This window comes from Mastigoproctus giganteus, chromosome 5 (genome assembly GCF_048544385.1).
Source record: "Mastigoproctus giganteus isolate SK-2022 chromosome 5, ASM4854438v1, whole genome shotgun sequence".
Lineage (NCBI taxonomy): Eukaryota > Metazoa > Arthropoda > Arachnida > Uropygi > Thelyphonidae > Mastigoproctus > Mastigoproctus giganteus.
This window is the reverse complement of record NC_143579.1, coordinates 149,525,073-149,551,920: the sequence shown is the minus strand read 5'-3', so window position 1 is coordinate 149,551,920 and position 26,848 is coordinate 149,525,073. Positions and strand designations below refer to the sequence as shown.

Genomic DNA, 26,848 nt, shown 5'->3' with positions numbered 1-26,848 from the left:
ATCTAATATATTTTTAAACACTGTGACAGCTGTTTCAAAGCTTATTGGTTTCTCATCAGCTGACAAGTGATCTCTGTTACTGAATGTATGCTGAACTGAGTAAATAATGTATTTATTCTAAATGAACAGTTTTTCAAAGATGTAACATGCATGGAATGCAGTCCAGCCTGTAACTCTTTTAAGAGCGTGGCGAAAGTTGTGACCAAACGTGATGTTTGCAGATTTATAATCTGATCGAAACAAAGATTTTGAAGGATTTCACATAAAGCTGAAGGCATCTGAAGTGAAAGAACTGATGGAAACTGTTAAATTATGTACGAAAGACAACCCTCTACGCAAACTTAATGCTGATGACAGAAAAGTGGATATGCATTGAAGATGATGTTGAAGTTGCAACGACTTTCACTGGTCAAGAAATTATTCAAAGCATTATAACTCCTGAGAAGATAGAAGAGAATTATTCAGAAGAATTTGGTGAAGAAAACGACAAAGTTGAAGAAGAAAAGATATCTTGGGCTACTGCAGAAGATATCTTCAGTCTTCAGGACGTCGTGCATGTGCACATGGTGCATAATAATTTTATCACAAAGAAATTACAAAGTCATAAACAAGTTGATATATGAAAGTATTTAAAGAAGCAGTAGAAGTGTCAAGCAGTGCAGCAGATAGAGTAGAAGCTGCAGTTCGATCCACAAGCAGTGCAACAGACGCAACAGAAATCACGGGAAAGAACGAATAAATATTTGTTTGTTTTTCAAACTTTGTATTTTATATGAAAATGTTTCATTAATAAACTAAAACAAATAATTAATTTATATAAAATATGTATCTTCTGCTTTCATTTATATACTGTATTTTTCTTTTACATTGTTCATTTTTAAACACGGTTTCAAGCATTACACGCTCTTTTTTTTTTTTTTTTTTTTTTTGGTGAAAATTTTTATGTTTACATCTTTGTCAGGTATTGACTTTATTTTTCTTTAAAACTGCTTGTTTCGATAAATGAAGCATGCTTTATTTGATAATGAATAAACTGTCAAAATTTACCTGGTCATCTCTTCTTTGTTCCATCTTAAATTTGAATTTTAAAAGTACTGCCTGAGAGTCCGGAAAATCCGGATCAACCCAGTCCCTGAGTAGTCCGGATTTTTGGACTTTTACTATACTGATACGTGTAATGGGATTGTTAAATGGGAGAAGACAGAGATTGGTAATCAATGAAACTGCTCTTCGTGGAATAATGTTATTAGTGGATTCCCATAGGGTTTGGTGTTGGGCCCATTGTTGTTTTCTGTATTTATCAGTGATATTGATCATCAGGCATTATGACCAAGTTTGCAGATGATACAGAGGTTGGCAGTATGCTACTGCAACAGCATCTAGAAAAGTTAGGCAGATAGACTAAGAAATGGCAATTGAAGTTTAACATTGACATATGCAAAGTACTGCATATGGGTAGTAGTAATGCCGGAGTAATGTACTAATTGTGTAGTACTACACTCAGGGCCCCTCGACGTGGGCACCTGTACGTGGTGAGGGGACCTCCCAGTGACGCTGCTGAACTTCCAGACTAGCATAACTGGGATCCAACGCCCACAGCCTAGGTTCCGGGCTTACATCAATGGAATCCGGCGTGTTTGCCATGCGCTGCGACCCGTGGAAATTTGGAAAGGGGGATCCTGGTAGTTGAGGGGCCCAGCTTCAATACACCACTTTGGCCCCTGCTTCGACAAGACGGGTGGTCCTGGAAGGCCCGGCTAGGATCAATCGGCTAGTAGGCTCGCCTGCGAGGGTCAACCGTGTCAATGCCATGCCCCTACCCTCATGGTCCGAGGGACAGGATTCAGGCTGGCGGCGGTGCGGGTATAGTGTCTGGGTAGCCCTGGCGTCCCACTCCCGAGCGCATTTATTGCATGCCGGGTAGTGGGCGTCCCTTTGGGCTCCGTGGTGGGTGGGGAGCCCGGGCACTGAACAATTAAAAAAACTCCATGAATCCTGATAAACTCATTTCTTCAGGGGCCCCAACCCGGTCCCTATCTGAAAATTTAGACGGCGAAACAGATAGCATTATCGCTAAAAAGAGGCAGTGGACAGAATTACAATCAGGGCCAGTCCCAAGGTTTTTAATTATGCATTCTACCAATGAGACACCGATTCGTTCTGGAGACCTTTTAATTGAAACTAAAAATGACAGGCAATCTGAACATCTCCTCCGAACAACATCAATCGGAGGAATCCCTATAACAGTGACACCACACAGAACACTCAATTCATCGAGAGGTGTCATTTCGGAGTGGAACCTTCTCGACGTAACCGAGGAGGAAATCTGCTCCGAATTAAAACCACAGGGAGTCATTGCCGTCAAGAGAATTACTGCGCGAAGGGATGGAAAAATTGTTAAAACCAGGAGCGTTATCCTGACTTTTAACTCTCCTAAACCTCCTGACGAGATTAAAGCTGGATACATCAACTGTTCAGCGCGTCCATACGTTCCGAACCCTTTACGGTGTTTTAAATGCCAGAAGTATAGACATTCTCAAATGGCCTGCCGTGGAGTCCTTGCATGCGCTCGATGCGGTACAAAGGACCACGAAACAACAGCATGTTCAGCCGTAAAACCCACCTGTATTAACTGTGAAGGCAAACACCCGGCCTATTCACGAGCATGCCAGAGGTGGAAAGAAGAAAAAGAAATTCAACGGCTGAAGGCAGAGCTAAATATATCATACCAGGAGGCAAGGAAATCGGTCAAACCCCTGAATATCAAGAAACCTACCTACGCCCAGAAGGTAGCAGGGAGATGTTCCGTCGGAACTCAGACGGACATGACCATTCCTCCAAAGGAGTCTTTCACTCCCATCGCGCGATATCTTTTAAGTTCTCAGAAACCTGCACAGAAGGACCAATCAGCTGCCACTCCTATATCGGTACCTCCTAACGTTCCACAAATAACAAAGGTAACTATGAAAGAAAAGAATAAGAAAGGGGAAGTCCCCCCCTAGTACCCAAGATAAGATGGATGTTGAGCAGAAGGAGGTACCCGAAGATTCGATCTTGGAACTCTTTGCGGAGGAAGAAATGGACACGGGACAGCGTCCATTCTTCCCCAAAAAAGATAAATCCAAGACTGATAAAAGTAAGCCCTCAGCACCTCGGAAGCCGCCTGATGGACCCACCAAGCCAAAATAATGGCTAAATTCCTACAATGGAATTGTCGTGGATTCCGGCGAAATATCGATGACATCAAGGCCCTCCTGCAAAAGCACGAGCCAGTTTGCTTTTGCTTGCAGGAGACATATCTAAAGGCAAATGATGATTCCACCATGCACAACATCACAGTTTTTCAAAAGGATAGAATTGCGGATGGCTCTGTACATGGGGGAGTGGCTATCCTTGTGGGTAACCAGACCCCAGTGCAGCCCTTGCTAATTACAACCAGCATAGAGGCTGTTGCAATTCGCCTTTCAGTGGGATTTTTATTAACTGTGTGCTCCATTTATTTGCCACCTGGGACTGACATCTCCCAGGCAGACCTTGATGATCTTCCAACGCAGCTGCCTCCCCCTTTCTTACTTCTCGGGGATTTTAACGGACATAACACCCTGTGGGGTAGTGCTAACATCAACGGAAGGGGAAGAGTCATAGAGCGTATGCTCAATGACAATGATCTTTCCCTTCTAAATACTGGAACAAACACCTTCTTCCACATGCCTACCCGTACTTTTTCTGCCATTGATCTCTCTATCTGCTCCCCTTCTCTACTCCCTTCACTCTCTTGGGAAGTGGAGGAGAATCCATACGGAAGTGATCACTTCCCTGTGATAACCTCGTTACACAGCGGGAGACCATGTCTTCCCTTCAGGTTACCACGGTGGAAGATAGATCAGGCTAACTGGACTGCCTTCCAACATCAGGCAAATTTTGATCTTAGCACAGTCAGTCAAGAGCCTATCAATGATGCAGTTAAGTACATCACAGAAAATATTGTCCAAGCAGCTGCAAATGCTGTTCCAAAAACATCTGCCCGGTTTCCACCATTTCCTAAACCTTGGTGGAATTCACAATGCACAGCAGCAAAAAAGGCTCAAAACAAAGCGTGGGGGATATTTCGCCGATATCCTACCACGACTAACCTTATAGCCTTTAAACGTGCACGAGCCAAAGCACGATATATCTGCCGTCAGAGTCAAAAGGAATCATGGATCCGTTTTACATCATCTATTAACCAGTCTACCAACTCTAAGGTAGTCTGGGATAAAATCCGGAAAATGAAGGGAAAATATACATCCCACCCTTCTTCAATCCTAGATTATATTGGATGCGCTATTGCAGATCCAACTGCAATAGCTAATTCTCTTGGGGAAACATTCTCTAACATCTCTGCAACATCTTCGTATTCCCCAGAGTTCCTAGTCCTGAAATATAAAATCGAAAAACAGGCACTTAGCTTTAAATCTAAAAGCATTTATCCCTACAACGGGGATTTCACTATTCAGGAACTGGAAAGAGCCCTCGCTCTTTCCAAAACAAGTGCCGTTGGGCCAGATGGCATCCATTATGAAATGGTTAAACATCTATCACCACAATCTATGGATTGTGTGCTCCTTCTGTATAACAGAATCTTTACTGAAGGGCAGTTTCCGGATTCCTGGCGAAAGGCAATCGTTCTTGCCTTCCCTAAGCCAGAAAAGGATCCAAAAGTCACCACCAACTATCGTCCTATTGCTCTGACTAGCTGTCTGTGCAAAATCCTGGAGAGAATGGTTAATTCTCGCTTAATATGGTATCTCGAGTCAAATGACCTTCTCTCCAACATCCAGTGCGGCTTCCGAAGGAACCGGTCCACTTTGGACCATCTTATTAGATTGGAAGCATGCATCCGGGATGCCTTCCTAAAACGCGAACACTTGGTGTCGGTGTTCTTTGACATGGAGAAAGCGTATGACACAACTTGGAGATTTGGCATCTTAAAAGATCTGCATAGCCTTGGCCTTAGGGGGCAACTCCCCATTTTTATTAAAAACTTTTTAGCCAATCGAACTTTCCAAGTTCGTGTGGGATCCTCACTCTCTCGCTCCTTTAGCCAAGAGGAGGGAGTACCACAAGGATCAGTATTAAGTGTCACGCTTTTTGCCATCAAAATAAATTCCATCACAGAACAACTTCCTCCGACTGTAAACAGTGCCCTCTATGTTGATGACTTTAGCATTTTTTGCCAGTCGTGCAACATGAGGGTTATTGAAAGACAACTGCAGAAAGCCATTGACCACCTTACATCTTGGTCATTGGCTAATGGGTTCAGATTTTCATCACAGAAGACCGTTTGTGTACACTTCTGTCGCAAAAGTAATCTTCATCCTGAACCAGATTTAAGACTTGGGCAAAACAACATCCCAGTCATAGCAGAAGTCAAATTCCTTGGACTTATCTTCGACAAAAAGCTGACATTTGTTCAACGTATTCGTCAGCTTAGGACAAGGTGTGTTAAAGGGCTTAACATCCTTCGTGCCCTTTCGTCAACTTCATGGGGCGCAGATCGCTCTACTCTTCTTCATCTTTACCGAGCCCTTGTCCGTTCTAAACTCGATTATGTGTCCCAAGTATATGGATCTGCTAGAGATAGTGCACTTCGGTGGTTAAATCCAGTTCACCATCAGGCCATTCGGATAGCCACAGGAGCATTTCGCACATCTCCAGTCCAAAGCCTTTACGTCGAAGCAAATGAACCATCCCTATCTTTTCGACGTAAGCAGTTGTCTTTACATTACACCTTTAAATTGAAAGCCCTGCCTGATCATCCTACATGGGCATCAGTTTTTGAGCCACGTTGGGAAAATCTCTATAACACCCGTCGGACTGCCAACAGACCTTTTGGTATTCGGATGCAAGGGCTATTAAATGAACTAAACATGACGGTAAACAATGTTGCCCAGTCACCAAGGCAACTCCTTCCACCCTGGTATGCACATTTGCCCTTGACTTCTCCCTCAAGATCATGGAGAAGGCTAATGCACCGGCGGCCGTCTATCAGCAACTCTTCGCATCACATAGAGAGCAGTACTCTGACTTTGTGCCGGTCTACACATATGGCTCAAAGTCAGAATCTTACGTGGGATCTGCTGTTGTATTTCCTCAGAAGACATTATTATTCAAGATCCCACAAGAAGCTAGCATTTATACTGCAGAGTTGCATGCAATTGAAATAGCCCTTGAGTTCATTATAAATAGCGATTACCAAAGGTACATGATTTACTGTGATTCATTGAGCATGTTACAGGCTCTAGTGTCGATGAGGTACAACTCTCATCCGGTCCTGTCCCGGATCCGGCAGATGCCTTTGAATCAGAATTTGACATTCGCTTCTGCTGGATCCCAAGCCACATTGGGATCCGGGGAAATGAATTAGCTGATACCGCTGCCAAATCAGCCATTTCCCTGGATAGTCATTGCCTGTCAGTCCCCTATACAGACTACAGGCAAATAATACGATGTAAATTATATTCCCAATGGCAAGACTCTTGGCACGGACAGACCGCGAATAAACTACAGCGTATTAAGCCTGTAATCATGCAATGGCAGTCCAGTCTACGCAGGGTCCGAAAAGAGGAAGTTGTTCTTGCTCGGCTCCGCATAGGTCATAGTCATCTAACACACTCCTTTTTGCTGAGGGCGGATGGCCCACCTATGTGTGAAACGTGTAACGTCATTTTAACTGTTTCTCACGTTTTTATTGAATGTCCTGTTTTTAGACAATCTTTTTCTAGAACTTTTAGTAATCTGGCTGAACCCTTTACACTCGGTCAGATTTTAGGTGACAGAGACAACATGTCTGACGTTTTTAATTTTTTACAGTCGATCAATTTATACACAAAGATTTAAGTTTATATTTTATACCTTTTATATAACCTTTAACCACTGTATCATTTTTACCTTTTTGACACGGTAGCCTGTTCTAAGGCTGACCAATATTTTTGTATTAGTTTTATTTTTTTGATTTGGCGCATTATGGCCATAGCTGCCAATGCGCCATTAAAAACCAAACCAAACCAAACTACACTCAGGGTATTTGAAAATGAAAAAGACCTGGGGGATAATTGTGCAGTCAGATATGAAGTTATCTTAGCAGTGCAGACTGGCTGCCTAGACAACCCATGTGGTTTTTGTCAATGATAGACGTGAATTTTTCTAGCAGGGGTAAGGACGTGTTTATCCCACTGTATAAGGCGATGGTCAGGCCTCATTTTAGGTAGGAGGTAGAACTACTGGAATGGGCGTACAGAAGGGCAGTGATATTGGTGAATGGAACAAGAAGGTGGTCTTACAAAGACAGGCTTAAGTTCTGCAAATTACAGCTTCTGGAGACTAGGCACCTGCGAGATGATCTGATTGAGGCATTTTAAGGCTTTGAATGGATTGAGTAAGTTCAATGCTCATGGGATTCTTCCTCTTACTCAGACTATGCACATGAGGAGGCACAAATTCAATTTGAGAAAGGACAGTTGCAGAATAGATGTACAGAAGTTTGCCTTTCGCCAGTGGCTGGTTGATTTTGGGAACAAACTTCCATCTATTGTTGTGGAAGTTGATAGTTTAAATAAATTCAAGGAAGAACTAGACAAACTATTCGAAGGAATGGATAGGTGAAATGGGAATTGTTTTTTGTTTGTTTTTTTTTTTTTTTTTTTTGGGAGAGGGGGGTGGCTGTTGCCTTATAAGCTTGCTTTCTTGCATCATTTGCAACTACAGTCGGTCCTCGTATAACACGTGTTTACATTACACGAATTCGATCATACACGATTTATAAATAGGGGAACGATATCTTATATAACACGAACCGAATTCGCTTATGCACGATTCGCCTTTGTGTTTACAAGAAATGGTAGTCGAACGCAGAATCACCCCAACGGATTATAACTTTATATCAGTGAAGGGGAAACACATTTCACCATAATAACGTAAAAACCAACACAATTCCAGCTATCCGTATATTCGCAAATGCAATTAGATCGAGTTTACTACCAGTTTATAACAGATTCCACTAGCAGAAAAGCAACTGGAAATTGTTTTTATTGGTTTATGGTAGTGACACCTAGAAATGTGCTATAGTAAAATGTGAGGTGTTCATAGTGTGTCTCTGCCTTTACGGTTTGTTTATTCAGTTGCTACACGCACGCAGCTTTGTTTATGTGTATCAAGTGTATATACTTAAAAGGTGCGAAAAGAAAGCGTCCTGGTGAAGACACTGCAGATTCAGACAGAAAAAAAAAAAAAAAAAGCAATATCGATAAACAGTTGCGGACTGAGTCAAAAATTCTTACCCGGGAAAATTTATAGTGGCCTTATACTACGGTTAAGGCCAAAATCACACCGGCCTCAGGCCCACCGGGGGTTCCCCGGTAAGGCTTATGGCCAGTCCGCCTGTCGATAGAGAAAAAATATGAAATTGGGAAACGCTTTGAGCGAAATGAAAGACCTAAATGAGGCAACGCCGATAATTACAAAAGAATGCAGAGAAAATGAAAACAACTTTCATAGCAGGAACAACTGAAAGTGTAATTAAAAACCATTAGATTAAGACACAAAGAACTGGAAGAGAGCAACGGCTGTCAACTGTTTGGATAGAAAATCAAACAAAAAACAAGTTTGCTTACGACAGAAGCAAAAGCATTAGCAATATTTTATTACATAATAGTCGTAATAAAATACGTAAGTATTTTATTACAACTATTCATAAATAGTTGTAATAAAAATAAATAAATATATATTTATATATATATAAATATATAATAAACATATGTAAAAATAGTTGTAATAAATTACGTAAGTATTTTATTACAACTATTACTTAATAAAATATGTAATAAAATAATCGTAATAAATTACGTAAGTATTTTATTACGATTATTTATTGTGTTTGGTAATGTTTTGGTCACAAATGTGTGTCAAACTTGGGTGGTCGGCACCTAACCCTATTTTTTCCATAGGGTCTGTTGTTTATATTGCACGATTTTGCATTGCACGAGGGTTTCTAGGAACACAACTATCGTGCTATACGAGCACTGACTGTACTTTTGTTTTGTTTCTATTTTTGCACTTGAATAACGTCGTTTTCTCATTTATTTTAAATGTTATGCCAACAATTGGAAGTCCAAACAATAACTGTTCAATCCAGTATACTTCACATCCATGTATTGAGGTCATTGCTCCAAGATATGTTGAAGAATGTTATATGGAATTTTTTTTTTTTTTTTTTACTAACAGCTTTCATATATCTTCCATTTCCATTTTTAGAAATTGATTACCATAGCAGCCTAAACCAGATGGATGATTCTGACTTAGTCACAGGCATTTCTACTGCCAAGTTCCCTAAGATTTTTGAAATCTTCCAGTTCCATTTTGGAAATTGATTACCATAGAATTGTAAACCAGCTGGATGATTCTGACTTAATCATAGGCATTTCATAAGTATTCATGGAGAATCTAAACCAGTGATTTTCAACCGGGGTACCGCAACAACATTCTAGGGGTGCCACGTAATTTGGGTTTAAGTTACTTAAACTTATTATTATTTTTTAATTTATGTTTATTTCATTATAAAATGGTGTACAGTATCTTTTTAATTTTGTGGTGATCTATAATTGACATTTACTTAGTACTTTTATATAAAGAATAAAATTATGTACTGTATATATATGATTTGTATTATGAAATGTAATTTTTATAATTATATTATTGTAATAAACATCATATAACATATATTTTTTAATATTACACACACACACACACACGGATAGATACAGAGAGAGAGAATCGAATCAAACAGGCAGACAGTTGAGTAGGGGTGCCCCAAAATAAAATAAATTACTTAGGGGTGCCGTTATTAAAAAAAAGATTGAAAACCACGAGGAGAAGATTCTGTTGTTTTGCTCACTAATGTTATGGCTATGTGACTACATGGTGCACAAGTTCTCATCGAGAAATAATATTCTTATAAATGCTGGGGTAGCACAAATTTCATGATTTAGCAGTGCATCATTTTAAAATTTGAATTTTTTTGCAAAAAGGTTTCCAGTACTTCTTGATGTTATTAAAGACAAAGCACTAGATGAAGCTTTAGATGTTTTGCAGCATCAGTTCTGTCAGTTTCAGTGTGAGGACTTATCAGATGCTGTTATGAGAGAAGAAAGAAATGGTGTGCAGTGGTCCTTGGTTGAACTTACATTTGCACATGGAAGCTTGAAATATCACAAATTATCCCAAGCCATGCCAGACAATTTAACATTTCATCACATCACTGCTGTTTTGTGATATAATATTCAGCCAAGGTTTGAAAAACAAAAACTGACTTCACATCTCTTTCTGGTGAAACCTTGGAAATGTTCCTGACAGTTAAGTCTAAGACAGCAAGGCCATTGTTATGAACAAAACTTTGAATCAACTTTTTTCAAGAGGCAGTGCTTGAAACAGTATCTTTCTTGAAACAATCAAAATCAGTTGATGTCTAATAGAATATCCAAACAGAAATTCACAGACCGAAAAATGTTAGGTAAGCTAATGTTTAGAAGTATGATATACTGTAAATAATCCTATGGCTGTATTTTAATATAAAATTATTATTTTATAGTGAAATTTAATATGTAGTGTAAAATTTAAAAAAAAACTGCTTTTTCTGAAAAAATCTACTATTTTAGTTCTAAAACCCCATACTTTGAAATGCCTAACCTCTAGCTTTTTTGAAAGTTGAAAAATTTGAGCGGTGTCTATGATATCTTTCAGTATGGTCGTAAAAGTATCTGAAGCGAATAAACTAATTCCTCAGAACTCCATTAATTTTTAAGAATTCATCTGCTCCTCAAGCAGATTATACCAAGTTCGCTGGTAGGTGTGAACTTCCTCAAAATATGCACACCTCAATGTCTCAAAACTACTGAGTAGCTGAAAGACTCTATGTGTTCATGAAGGTCATCACTATCCTGTTAGGCTCATGAAAACTCAGTTGTTTTCCTTCCAGTTGTTTCTTCATTTGAGCCATTTTTCCAAATGTATAACAGTCTCCAAAACTTATGTTTTTATTTCTGCATGACTTGATATGCAACTCTTGCTTTTTGCACAAAAACATCCTGTTTTATTCCTGCTTACAAGTGCCCAACCTCCATCTTTTTGAAAGTCAGAGTTGGAAGCTATGAATAGCCTGAAATGGGCAACAAAACAGCTTTGTAAAGGAAAAATATTGCTTGAGAAAACTGCAATTACTGCAATATGAAAACTGAGGAGATGGATGCAAGAAAAAAATTTTGATATATATTTTGGCTTTAATGAAACATTTGATTTGCTATCAGACACAATGTGGCTGTACAACATAAAGTATATTGGGATTAAATATGAGTGATAAGATGATAGATATTAGACAGTCGATCATTACAAATGGTCAGTCTTCAGAGTGTGTGTCCCTGAAGGAATAAAGTGTATGATGTTCAAATTTCCAGATATAAAGTTGAGAGGATGGTTACCCTTGCAAGTCAGGCCATGAACTTCAGAATGATTTTTATAGGATTTGCTGGTCATAAATCTTTTTCTTTTTTTTTTCTTTTTTTTTTTTTGTTCTTGTTATTTTTAAAGTATAGTTATTATTAGGGCTCCTGAAATCAGGAGATTTCAGGGGGGAAAATTAGAAATATTGTGTACTGTACTCCTCCGTGCACGCACAGAAGGGGGAGGACAGAAGTTTACTGAAATCTAGCAAGAAGCTAAATGATTTTGTAATTATGGAGAGCAAAATGAAGGAGAAATTGTTGAAATTAAACATAAAAACATAAAAAAAAACTTCCGACAGCTATGTTCAATATAACTGGAATCTATCCAGTTACATTGAAGGAGACACAAAGGGAAGTAAACAATAAGCCCTAATTATGAGAGCATCCCTAGATTTAGGGGAGGTCCCCATGGACAAGAGATGTGCAAATGTATCCCCAATTCATAAAGGGAGTTCAAAGGGTGACACAAATAATTATCACCAATTTTAAGCCTCTTATCGGAAGCCTACGAACTGCTGCTACATCTTCGACGACAAGTTCTGTTACTAAATTACGCAGCCAAAAATCAGAAGTCTCCCACATCACCCCATGTGGCAATATCTCTTTACACCTAAATGGAGTGAACTCTATGAAAGTAAACCACGGCTCAATAAACCATCTGGCATTAGGCTTCAAGCTCTTATCACAAGCTGGGACCTGAATTTTACTAACATACTTCAGGATACTAGCATGGAAACCCAGCCATGGCAAATTCCACCGACATATTGATAGACACTTTCAGCAATGAGGAAAGAATAACCTTCCAGATTCCAACATTAGACAAATTCATATGACCCACTCCTCTAAGTTTAGAACTTCCATTCAAATATATACAGATGGATCCAAGACTGGTTGTTGTTATTTGGAGCATTAGCAGCTAAGGCCATATTGCTCGTGGGATATGCGGTGGTCATTCCCTGACCTTTCCGCATCCTCCATGTTTGGTGGTCACGGGCTCGAACCCCGGTCTAATCAAGAAGCGTGTGCTACGCACTGCTGCTCCTGTCCACCTGGCTACGGAGGCGCCCCCAAGACTGGTAGTAAAGTTGGTACTGCTGTAGTAGTTTTACCAAATGTCACCATCTCCAGATAGCTCCCATCTGAATGCAGTACTTATATCTCAGAATTATATGGTATTGTTCTAGCCATAGAGAATATAAAAGAAGACTCGTACATCAAATCCATCATGTATACGGACTCGTTAAGTGCTGTTAACGCTCTACAGTGTAAATTCTTCCCTAGTCATCTGCTGGTACAGAAAATTTGGGCACAGCTACTAGAACTTCATGGACATGGACAGCTTGTAATATTTTGTTGGATCCCTGAACACGTTGGAATCCCAGGAAACGAGAAGGCAGATTTAGCTGCTAAATGTGCTACAGATGTGATACCACCTAATTTCAGGACTCCTTATATTGACCATAAATCCATTATCAAACAGACGTATAAAGAACAGTGGACACGCATGTGGCAAGATCAAGCAAATAATAAATTTCTTGAAATCAAGAGAGAACCCAAACAATGGCAATCCAGTCTGAGACGAAACAGAAAGGAAGAAACCATCCTAGCCAGATTACGCATTGGTCATACATTCCTCACTCATAGCTAATGATGATCCTCCACAATGCATTAACTGCCTATGCTCATTAACAGTAAAATGTATCATCATGGAATGCCCGCTATACCTAAAAGAACGGAAAACTACTTTCTTTTCTCATTTTCATAACCGCAACCAGTTATTATTACAATGTGTTCTAGGAGATCGTGAGGACATGGATGACATTTTTCTCTTTTTAAAATTGATAAATAAATATCACAATATATGAATCATATCACTTGTAAGACAAATGAAGAAGATATTAGACAGTAATTAGTGCATTATTGCCTAAGTTGCTGATGCACCAACAAATCTAACAACAAATAATTATAGACCTGTTAGTTTAACTTCTGTTCCGGAGAAAATAATGGAGTCACTGTTTAAAGAAGCACTGCAGGATCGTCTAGACAAGGCTGCAGTAATAGTTCAGATATAGAATGGGTTTAAGGGGAGCTCTTGTTTGACCAATTTGATTGGATACTATGACGAGGTCACAAAGGAATTGGATGCAAAAAATAATTTTGATATCATATACTTGGATTTCAGGAAAGCTTTTGATACTGTTGCACATGGAAGACTGCTGTACATATTGGAGTAATATGGCATTAAGGGCAAGTTGCTACAACGGATAAAGGGATGGTTGAGTGGTAATAAATGGACACTACTCTTTGTGGACTAATGTTCTTAGTGGAGTCTCCCAGGGTACGGTGCTGGGCCCATTGTTGTTTTCTGTATTTATCAATGAAGATATATCAGGCTCAATGTCCAAGTTTGCAGATGATGAAAAGGTTGGCAGGGTTGTTAATAACAACAGTATGCTACTGCAACAGGATCTAGAAAAGTTAGACAGATGGGCTGAGAAGTGTCAATTGAAGTTTAGCATTGACAAATACAAAGTACCGCATATGGGTAGCAGTAACCCAAGAGAAAAGTACCGACTGTGTGATACTATGCTCAGGAACGTGGAGAATGAAAAAGACCTGGGGGTAATTGTGCAGTCAGATAAGAAGTTTTCTGAGCAATGCAAACTGGTTGCCAGAGCAGGTCATGGAGTATTGTCAAGGAGATGATTACTCCCCTGTATAGGGCAATGGTCAGACCACACCTTGAATACTGCATACAGGTCTGGAGGCCGCAATTTAGGGAAGGATGTAGAGTTGCTAGAAAGAGTACAAAGCAGGCCAACAAGATTGGTGAGAGGAACGAAGGGGTGCTCTTACGAAGAGAGGCTTAAGTTCTGCAAGTTGCAGCATCCCGAGACTAGGCCCCTGCGAGATGATCTGATGGAGGTGTATAAGGCCTTGAATGGTTTGAGCAGGCTCATTGCTGATGGGATTCTTGCGCCTGCTCAGATTACAAACCTGAGGGGGCATGGATTCAAATTGAGGAAACACAGTTGGAGAGTAGATGTGCAGAATTATGTCTTTAGCCAGCAATCAACTACCTGGTTGAGGGAGTATCCTCAACCAGGTAGTTGATTGCTGGAACAGACTTCCATATGTTGTTGTGGAAGTTGATAGCTTAAATATATTTAAGGCTGAACTAGACAAACATTTGGAGTGACCAGATGGGTGAAATGGGAAGGGGTTTTTTTTTTTTTTTTTTGACTGATGCTGTATAAGCTTGCTTTCTTGCATCATATGCCTCAACTAATGCTAATGCCAGGATTTCTCAAGAAAAGTTGGTGGTGAAGCCATTCTTTTACTGCTTTCTCAACCTCTTAATCTGATGAGAAGTGATGACCTCTCAGTGCACCCTTAGTGACTGAAAAAAGGAAATAATCATATTGATCTAAGTATAGTGAATATGGAAGATTGTGCAATACCTTAAGGATCATCTGCTCTCGCTGATTCACTGTAGAATGGGTGATGTGAAAACAGGCATTACTGTAGTCATCTTCATTGTGGTTTGTCATACTTAATTACAGCAAACTACAGTGTTTAGAACTTTAAATAGTTCAGAAGTACATTATTTGTCACTCATCACTGCTTCTCCTCTCTCTCTCTGAGTCAATCCAGAATGTCCCTCCTTTATTATCGCAGAGTATATTAATGCAACTTTGACTAGTGCTTGGGTATCGGCTTTCTTCACTTGAGGTGAGCCTCTGTGATGCCACTCTAAACTTGCATATTTGCTTTCTGGTGTGTAGGCAACTCCGTAGCCAGGTGGGCAGGAGCAGCAGTGCATAGCATACTTCTTGATTAGACCGGGGTTCGAGCCCATGACCACCAAATATGGAGGATGCAGAACGGTCAGGGAATGACCACCACATATCCCCGGAGCAATATGGCCTTAATTGCTAATGCGCCTAAAAACCAAATAACAATAACAATTCTGTTGTGTAATAGTGTTTCGGTTCCATACACTGCATTCTGATAAGTCATCTCTTCCTTTAACCTTATATCCAAGAAGCACAGAACTAACCAAGTTCCATCAGTTCTGGTGTTAAATGTCAAGGAACCATCGGGCACATATTTTTAAAAAGCACAACTCCTCACTGACAATAGCATGCACTGAATCAACATTAATCTTGCATGCTACAACATGATATGCTTGCTCTGATTTCTGGTTGAGGGGTATCCTTGATGCTTTTAATACCATTTTTAAACTTTTTGTTTTGAAACCATTTGTATACTTGCTGGTGAAGAGTCATACACTCTTTTCCATACTGAGCAAACATTCTTCAATAAATTGCTGTAGGTTTTATTGTTTCTATATTCAAATATCAGATTACAGATTGCTTTTCTACTTTATTGCACAACTGCAAGGGTGTCACTTGAAAATTTACTTTTTCTAAGTAGTGTCAGCAGATGGCCGTTATATTGGCAGTCAGTGTTATCATCACTTTTCATTATATGCATATTTTGTTGGTTTTGTGTTTTCATTTGAATGACTATATAAGTATAAAGCATGTTTCAGATATTTGATATTATTTGTTAAGGAAAGCTCCACTTGACATTAAGTTTTGAGCATATGTTCTGTTCCATGGAAGATTTTAGTGATTTAGTTTTTTTAGTTTTTAGAAATCGTGGAAGCACGATTTCAGAACTTATTTATAATATTCTTTGTAGTGACCTTTGCATGAAGTTAATTAGCTCACCCATATTGTCTGTTCAGATGTATTCCCCCCCCCCCCCCCACAAAAAAAAAAGAAGAAAGAAAGAAAAATTTCTCTTAGTTACCCATTACATAGCAAAGTTTAAGTTAACATTTCTTAAATGCTCATTTCACATTCTAATCCTTGAGGTTAGTTATATGATAATCATATGCACTTGAAATGTATTTAACCTATTCCTTTAGATTCTCATCTTATGAAGGTATAGGTATGTAAGTTATTTCATTTTTTAATTATTTAATTCCACTGTTGATCATATTATTCTGTTTTAGGCCTGAAAATTGCGAAATGTTTAAAAAAAGAAAGCATTCCAAGAAGCATAAAAAGGGACGGTGAGTTATTAATTTTATATTACATTAAATTATTCATCTGTTTTTAATGTTGCATAATATTCTTAAGAAATTTAGCTTTTCTTGAATTGCACAATTTCTTATTGTCTTATTTACAACCAAAATTATTTTAGGAGAATATTAAATTTTCCTTTTGGCAAAATTCTCTCTCTCTCTTATATTGCTATCACATTTATTGGTAGAAAGAATTATGAAAAACATATAATTTACATTTCCAACACCTTATATATACTGCATATATAGATCATTTTATTCAATACCCACTCATTTGTTCTTTGATCCAAGTAAGAAATGTGCAGTATTTTCCTGTAACACCGCATTTCAAATGCCTCTATTTTCTTCCTGTCAACTCTTTTCAGATTCCATCCTTCACATCCATAAGTGGCAACTGGAAAAATTAACGAATTAATGATTCTCAGCTTCGTCTTTAGGAGCAGATCATGATCTTTCCATAATTTTATCAGATCAGCAACCAACGTTTTAGCAATTGCCTGTTGTCTCTTTACATCGTTTGAGCAGTCACTAATTTTATTTATTCTTGACCTTAAGTAATCAAATTCATCAACTTCTTCGAGATTATTGCTAATCACCTTAATTTTTGTTTTACACACATTCAGAAACAATTCTTTTTTCTTACTTGCTTGCTTCACATACTCTCCTCAGAGTTTCTTTAAGATGATCCTTAGAATTACAAATTAGCACGTATCATCTGCATAACGAAGGTTGTTTATCTTCAGTCCTCCAATTTTGATGCCATATCTAAATCTTCCAAAGCTTCATGCATGATATCTTCGGCATAAAGATTAAAAAGGTTAGGTGACAAAATACATCCCTGCCTGACACTGTTACCTATTGTGAAAAGGTTTGTGTTTCTTATGTTTGTTCTCATAGTTCCTTCCTGTTCCTGGTACAGTAGCTTAATCAGCTGAATTATGTGGATTGGGAAACCCATAATAGTCATAGTTTCTAATGTTGAACACAATCAAATGCTTTTGCATAATCTATAAAACACAAAACAACTGGAACATTGAATTCTTTGCATTTTTCAATAATCAGTCGTAGACTTAAGATCTGATCTCTGGTTCCTCTACCCCTTCTGAAACCTGCTTGTTCTTCTGGCATTTCTTTTTCAAGTTTTCTTGAGATTCTGTTTAATATGATTTTACGAAGAGTCTTGCTAATGTGAGAAATTGGGCTAATAGTCCTGTAATTTGAGCAAATTTACAGATCTCACTTTTTTTGGTAATGGGATGAAATTTGATTTCTTCCAATCTGATGGCCACCGTCCCATTTCCCAAATTTGTACAATCATTTTATGAAAAAACTTAGTGCTCTTCACATCTGTAGCTTTAATCAATTCCAGGTGACTTGCCACATGTTAGTTCTCTGATGACTTGTTCGACTTCTTCCTTCAGTAGTACTGGTTCATAATCACACTCTTGAAAAGGGGGTGGCAGATCATTAGTGCCAGCAGGTGCTCAGAAGAGCTGCTCACAGTATTCTTTCCACCTTCCTTTGATTGTGTTCTCCTCTGTTAAAATTTTCCCCTTTGGAGTCCCTAACTGCATTATTTGGTTGTAACTTTTGTCTTAGGGACTTAATTACATTATACATCTTTTTAGCGTTGTTTCATTTGTTGTGATATTCAATTTCTTTACACTTTCGATTGATATAATCCTGTTTCTCCTGGCTTAAACAGCGCTTGGTGACTTTGCTTAGTTCCTAATACTCTTCGTTTCCTTGTATACCCTGGGCTTTTGCAGTTCTTCTCTGTTCAATAAGTTTAAAAGTGTCTTCTGTAATCCAAGGCTTCCGGATCTTTGACCTTTCTCTAATGTGTCTATCTGCTGAATCCTTAATAATGTTTTTTGTATTTTCCCACATTTCCTCAGGCATATCGTCATCTAGTTCTAATAGAGCTTGAAAACGATTGCCTGTTTCAAGCATATAATCGTTTGCAACATTTTCTACATTCAATCGTCTAGGAAAAACCTTATTCATAATCTTTTTCAGCTTCAGCTTGAGAATGATGTGGAGTAGCTGATGATCACTGCCACAATCTGCTCCAGGAAGTGTTTTTACTGTGATTACACTGAAACGCCACCTTTGCTGCATAAGGATATAATCAATTTGATTCCTTGTTTTATGATTAGAAGATGACAAAATTAAATTAAACTTTCACCCCGCTCATTTCTAGTGCCAAGACCAAACCTACCACATTCTGGACTAGAAGAAACTGTCTTGCCTACTTTTGCATTAAAATCACCCATGAATATCAAAACATCCTTTTTTGGGATCAGATCAAGAGCTGACTGGACATTTTCATAATAAACATCCATATCTTTCTGTGGATGTTGATGTCGGTGCATATGCAACTAAAACTGTGAGATTTACTGGCTAGCTCTGAAGTCTAACTGTCATTGTTCTACTATTAATAGGATTGTATCCAAGAAGAGACCTTGAACATTCCTTATTCAAAATGACAGTGACACCATGTTCTTTTTCTTGGTCACTTCCAGAAAAAACAACCAAAAACCCATTTCCAGTTTTGAAATGACCTTGTCCTATCCACATGACTTTGATTGCTCCTAAAATGTCAATTTTATACCTATTCATTTCATTGATAACCGTATTCATCTTGCCTTCTTTTAAACTTTTTACATTCCATGTGGCCACTTTTACCCTCTTCTTTCTTAAATTTAATTTTGAAGGGCACATAGTGGCATATAGGATGTGGATGCCACTGTGTGCACTTTGCGATGCTGCTCGTATAGCACATGATCGATGCAGTTGGAGGAATTTGTTGGTGGCCACAACAGCTCCTCAGGGAGCTATGTGACTAGAAGAAGAAGAAGATATATAGATATATGAAATTTCATTGACACACATTTCAGTATGTAAGGGACATGCTTTTGGTGATGCTACAGTACCAGTTTTTAACTAGTATTATACTTTCATCACTTTTAGCATAAGCTTATGCTAAAAGTGATGTAAGCGTCATACTTATGCTACGTATAGCACAAGTCCTTTTCATGAAATGTGACCATTATATATATGCATTGTGCATCCTTTCAGTATTTGGGATTTTAATACTTGTTCGGTGATGATCCTCAAAAAGCAGAAATATGCATCCGAAATGGTATGCTAGCATTCTTCAAAAAAGCAGCATCCTTCATCTTTGGAATTATACAGTTCTTTCCCATTACATTATGATTTAAAAATTGCTTCAAAGTTAGAAATCTTGCATCTTGAAATCATCCATCCATCCTTAGTACTGTTCCCATAGGATGCCAAAGAGCTCCTTTGCCTTCTTCTTAAAGTAATGCATTAATGAAGACCACAATATGCAGTGCAGCTGTCTTTTCTGAAACATTGACTTGTGATTATCAAAGAACAATGCATATTACTGTTCATTTATCATCAGTATATTTCTTCCTGATTAAAAGAGCTCTTCTTTAAGCAAAATGGACAGCACTCCACAAACTTCCTATGATCTAAGATATTTTTTTACACCCATAGAACCAAGTTTTACAAGAAAATGTTATGTTAGCATTTTGGTTTCCAGTGCAGCACATTGCAGAATTAAAATTTAATTTTTGAGATGACATCTAAAATAGAATCTTTTTATATAATACCTTGAATCAGTTTTCAGAATTGGCTGATTTTGCTGCAAATGGATAAGTGCCAAAGCCGATTGGAAGGAGTTAATTTGGAAAATGGTCTTAAGTTAATAATGCAGCACTACAGTAGACTGATTAATTAAATCAGCAAGTATAAGCCAAATTTCTTGTCATTATGTTGGTTGTTTTGTTACAACAAATATAAATATATTTTTTAATCCCTTGTGGCCCTTAAATATATTTTTATTTTCAAAAGTCGCAAATTTGGCCCTGTCCTGTATAAGAAATAATGGCAACTGTGGTCACCAGCATTAATGTTATTACCTGCCCTTTATCTGTTATTTGTCCAATGAAGAACCCTTATTTTCTGAAAACCTTTCCCTGAAATCAGAAAGCTTATGCAGGGAAATGAAAAATCTCTTATCAAAGCTAATACTCTCAGAGGACAACTTTTGCTTAGCTTCTTTGGGTATAATAATGATTCAGATCTTTTTGTTTGCTAGTTATCGTCACAATTCCGTGATTCTAATTTCACATATGAATAAAAATCCTATATCTGCAATAAGGCCTCTGAGGTTGGGATTATTCATACTACCAATTTTAAACACACCCACCAACCGTTTATGACTGGTTGAATGATGAAATAAAATAAAATAAAATGATAGAAAAGACTGTAAAATAATATTTACAAAAAACTATTAATCATTTACAAAAAACTAAACTATAACAAAAGTAAAATAAGTAAATAAGTTAAAATGCATTAAAATATAAATATAAAAGCGATAAAAATACGATAAAAAACACTAGAGCTTTCGGAGGTGTCTTCCTCCTTCCTCAGCAATAGTGAGACTTAAATGACACATCCTTAAATACCAGGTTCACGGCACACGTGGATGACCAGGCGCATACTCAGCATTCCTTTCACTTGTACCGGAACCGGAAGTGGACTGGACACGTGGAAAATTAAAACATTTGTCTCTTGTCAAAACCACCGCCTCAAAAAGAGGGTGAAGCCTAACTCCCCTGTCTCTGTTGAACCTGGTATTTAAGGATGTGTCATTTAAGTCTCACTATTACTGAGGAAGGAGGAAGACACCTCCGAAAGCTGTAGTGTTTTTTATCGTCTTTTTATCGCTTTTATATTTATATTTTAATGCATTTTAACTTATTTACTTATTTTACTTTTGTTATAGTTTAGTTTTTTGTAAATGATTAAAAGTTTTTTGTAAATATTATTTTGCAGTCTTTTCTATCATTTTATTTTATTTTATTTCATTATTCAACCAGTCATAAACGGTTGGTGTGTGTGTTTAAAATTGGTAATAAAAATCCTTTTATTTGATTTATATGTGAAGTGGGCTTCTTTCAGGGATGCTACTGTTCCCTTTTGTAACCATGCTCAAGCAATTTTGATTAATTTTGATTAATTTATAATGCCACTGAGACGTGTTTGCAATAAAAAAAAATAAATAAAAAAACGGCTGCAATTTAATGAATTGCAATTATTAAGGCATAATAATTTTAGTTTGGCTAAGTGAGAATTATAAATAATGATGACATTTCACAAAAATTTGTTATTCATGTTACATAACTTACTTCACACACACACACACAAAAAAAAAAAAAAAAACAAAGCCATGGAGACCTGCCTTGAATTTTTGTTTAAAGTAGGCGCTTTTATCAGTCAGTTTAACATGTTCACTGCTGGTTGCGAAGACGTTTTTTAATCCGCTTGGATGAAAAATCACCTGACTTTAAGAACCATTTTATTCTGATTTTCCAGAAGAAAAACCGAATATTTTTGTCAAGCAGTCTTCATTATTCTTTCTTCTCGCTATGACTGTTTAGCCATAGTGAGAAGAAAGTCCAAAAATGTCAGTACCCTCCCTTATCTAGATTGACTCTATCCTGTGATTTTTGAATTTGGTGCTTTAAGCAGTTCATGTTGGTAGTGAGGGTATTAATTTATCATCTGCAAACTAGTTTAAAGACCCCCTAAAAATTGGTGATTTTTACATTTTGATTAATTAGGTAACATACCGTTGTTATATTTCATTCTTCTATGTTCTTCCTCAGCCATTCCTTTCTGTAGTTTAATCTAAAATTGTAAAATCCTGATGAACAAGGTTTTTTCTTTAATAATTTGTTGGTGTTATTTGCAGCATTGCATGTGGGAAGGACAGTTATCTGACGGTAATAACATACAGAAAGTGCTCATGCTTACAACACATTAATTCCCGAAAATAATCTCAGTTTGTAGAGAGAGCATTTTCTTACAAGAGCAATGTTAAAAAAATTTGGGTTGCATTCCCATCCCAGCAGCCAGATAATTTATTTTTCTAAAATGTCTCACAGTGTTTTGGCAAAAATAAGCATTAATGTAACTTATTAACAATATTAGACTGATATTTTTTGGTCTGTTAGGGAAATGGTAATGACTTAAAAATATAATTGCGAGTTAGAAATAAAAAAAATAAAAAAATGTGTGGAGGTACAGTGGCTATGTAAAACAGTGACATAGTTGTTTACATCACTGTTAAACAGTGTTTATGTAAAAAAATAGGTTCTGAGGTTATCCTGACTCCATTTACTCTTGTTACCCTCTATAGTGCAGTTCACTGTAATTTTTGATAGCCTCTCCTCTCCCAAAGTTGCACTCTGAAATAGTGCTGCTTATTCCAATGCCTTGGGACGAGTAGCTCATTGGCAGGTGTTTGAATGCCTGAGATTCCCTGTTGGAAAAAAAATAAAATAAAAATTTAATGCTCATTAATTCTGTTTTTCAGTCAACTGCTTTCAAAGGTGTGTTCTTTTTTTAAATTGAATTTTAAGGGATACTGCAATTAATGAGAAAACTTCTAAATTGCCAAGCCAAGCTTGAAATGCCACCAAACAGATAAAATTAATAACAGAGTGAAATTTTGAAAGTATCTGTTTATTGCCTCAAAAGTTATTTTTCTAGCCACAGATAATTTATATCTGTGCTAATTTTCTGTAGCTGTTTGTACTGGCACAGAATTTCACCATGTGAAACTCTGTGCCATGTATTGTTTTCACCATGTATCCATGGCTGTGAAACATTACAGTTATGTGTACCATTTCTTGTATATTACAAAAATATACACTTTATAGATCCTGCAGCTAATGATGTTATAAGAAAGAGTGCATGGTGAGGGACTCTAATGAACTGAAATTAAACTGAAGTGTTGTTATAAAGCTTCTCTTTATAAGCAACTCACTCTCAGGAAACTATCATTTCATGACGGTGAGCATCTTTTAGCTGTAACTGCACAGCGGCACTGATCAGCAGTAGTTTTTGGTTTACATTATTATGAGCTTTTTTTTTTTTTTTTTTTTGTGCATAATTGATTTTAGTTTACTGTGTACATAGTCTCAATTTCTCATTTCTTTAAAATGGCAAATCAGAGAGATCAAGTGAATCAGCAAGTGTTAATACATGAAAAAGATAAAAAGCTATTAATAAAACTTTTCATTGGAAACTAAATTGGGTATTCTAAAAGGAGAGCACTAGATTTGCACTACACTATACTTAGTGGTTTTGTGGGAAAAAAGTGGATGAAAATTGTAAATAATGTAAATATGGTATATGTGTAAGGTTCTGTAATTTTAAGGTAAATTTCTTTCATTTTCCTGTATGCATACTATTATTTTATGTTTTATTGGATAAATTAAAGTTTACATTTAAAGGTTTAAATGTTTCTGCTACATTTACTACTAATACTGGTCATGCAAACCAATTAAAATTATATACATCATTTCCTATTGACCTCAATTAAAAGTACTAAGCAGGGAAATTCTGGGGTTTTTTTTTATAATACAGGAAAGCTTGGGGGCTTCCTTTCACCGTTTGGCTCATACTTATAATCACACCTCTCATTGTAATAATTTTAATCTGGTTATAATAATTACCATTTCAATGAAAAGTTCTTTATAATGAAAATATTTCCAGGTCCCAGCTGATGATTTGTAAATTCCATTTGAAAAAATTAATCCTGTTGCAAAATTCAGAATGATAAAAAATTATTTCCACATATGCCAAAAATATACTTCTTTACTCAGTGCCAGATCAAGGCATATACCAAATAAGCCATGGCTTGGCCCTCACTGTTCCTTCGTGGTGGATCTCCCATTTCCTTTTGTGAAGATAAAAATGTATAATTACATATTTTGAGGCCTATTCACATGCTTTGGTCCCCATGATGTCTAAATTCAGCCCTGGTTTTACTTATGTGAGAATTGAAAATGACACTGTATGACCTCAGTATTTCAGATGTGGCTACAGGAGGTTTCAATTGGGGGGGGATGAAATTTTTAAAATACAGCGAAGCTCTTTATGACATCCTCTTTTTAATCACTTTCTAGTGATGAAGATGAATAATCTAGTGTGGTTGAACAAGAAGTTTCAGTGAAAAATGCTCATCAAGGATTAGACTTTGTACATCAATTTTTTTCAGGCGCAGCCTAACTGTGAAAGTGAAATAACTGCTATCACGCACCCTCATAATTCTCTTTTAAAACATGCTCTATCATTGTAACGGTGTGTTTTGACAGAGTATTTTAAAGTATGAAACAATTTTCTTGTTAGATCTTGATAGGTATGTAGCCTCTATAGTAGAATTTACAATTTAATTACTGCACTCTACTATCATAATTTTCTACTATCAATCTTTTTGTATTAGTAGTATTACATTAAATTTTTAAGCTTTTACTTGTTTTGTTGTTGATTTTATGAACGATCGATATAACGTCCTTCTGATATTATGACTGTTTTTCTCATTCCTTATGGGTTCATTATATAGAGCTTCGGCTGTATGTAGCAAAAAAATTTCAGTTTCACACCTTTTATTAAATTTTCCATGTTTGTGAATGGTTGTGCTCAAATCCAATTTGGTATGGTGCACTAACATCCCCCCCCCCTCAAATTGAATGATTATGATAATTCACATGGCACCTCCATAGCGAGGTGGGCAGGAGCAGCAGTGCGTAGCGCACACTTCTTGATTAGAGCGGGGTTGGAGCCCATGACCACCGCATATCCCCCGAGTAATATGGCCTTAGTTGCTAATGCTCCTAAAAAAAAGACAAATAACAATAACAATAATTCACATAACTACTTAAAATAAGTAGGGGGAGGTTGTTTTGACTCTCCTTGTAGGGAAGGAAAAACCATAGAAGTGATAATCTAATTGAATGCAGTGCACGCATTTGTAGTACGCATAATTGTGCCAGATGGTACTTAAGTGCATAAGAAAAATTTTAATTTACGATTTATTACTGTGGTTGTACAATAACTTTACAAATTTATTTTAAAGTACTACTTTAATAGAAAGGGTGAGAATACATTACCATGTAACTTGAATATTTAAAAACAAAAAATTAAAGTATTACTATATCTACTTTTGTAGTTCGTGTTTTGTCATTTTATTTGTTATTAATATTTTAGTAAAATAAAGTGGAAATTACTACTTCTATGTATTAGAAAACTGTAGCTGAATTTATTTGAAAACAATGTTTCTTTTGAAATATTTTTTTAGCAGTATTCATTATAACAAAATTTTGGTTCAAACAAAATTTGTCCACAACTAATAAGTTCATTGTAATGGGATACCCTTGTCTTCATAAATTACACAATAATAAGTCTAAATAAAAATGTATTTCATTATATTGTTAAAATTATTTAAATTATGTTTTAGTGCTTTTCCCCACTAAAGCTGTGAGGAAATAAAGTACTTACAGGTTTAGAACTCCATTCTGTTGCCCTTGCTCAAGATTCCCTTAACCCCAGGGGCTCACATCTGGTGAGTATGGGCTTGGCACACCCAGGCTCCTGAGCTGGATATCATCATTCTTCTCTTCCTTGGTGATTCCCTTTTATTTCTCTCTCTCTCTCTGTCTCTTGGGGTAGTTCAGAAATTTTTTTTTTTTTTTTTTTTTTTTGACTGTGCAGCATAAGCCTCAGGCTTCCTTGCACCATATGGCTAATAATAATAATAATAATAATAATAATAATAATAATAATAATAATAATAATACTCCAGTCTGTTTTTTTGAATTAAAATTATGGCACAGTTTGATTATGAACCTAAATTGTAAGAAGTTGTTTAGCATCAGTAATATGCAATCACTGTTTGTTTATTCATTGTTGCTTGCATTGAAGCAGAGTCCTTAACATAATCCTTAAAAACTTGTCTTTCATAATCGTTATTCAGTGACATAATGCCCAACAGCTGTTTTCAGGTTTCTCATCTTTCTCAAAATGTTAACTCTTTCTGGAGTATACATTCACACAGTATGGCAAAAAGTAATGAGATTGAATTTAAATAAAGCAAAATATGGATAAGGAATTATTTTCTTACTCACCTCAAAAATAGTCCACGAGGGACCAAATACACTTATTACAAGCTCATACAAGCTCTAGAAAGACTTGAAGAACTTGTCTGCTGTGATGGTATTTAGTTCTGCTGTCACATTCTTCTGAATATCATAAACGATATCAACTTGATATCCTTTAATTTCAGCTTGAGAAGAAAAAAAAAAGTCTGCTGGAGCCGAGTTAAGAGAGTAAGTTTGAA

General features: G+C 36.9%; 1 protein-coding gene across 7 annotated transcripts in view; it reads left to right on the top strand.

Annotated features, from left to right (window-relative positions):
* Srrm234 (Serine-arginine repetitive matrix 2/3/4) overlaps positions 1–26,848 on the top strand; it is a 661,659-nt gene that overhangs the window by 252,269 nt on the left and 382,542 nt on the right. For all 7 annotated transcript variants that reach the window (XM_090374230.1, XM_090374228.1, XM_090374229.1 and 4 more), the window contains one exon: positions 16,558–16,617. In XM_090374230.1, coding sequence (XP_090230356.1) covers positions 16,558–16,617 — 60 coding nt within the window. The remainder of the gene's footprint in view (positions 1–16,557; positions 16,618–26,848) is intronic.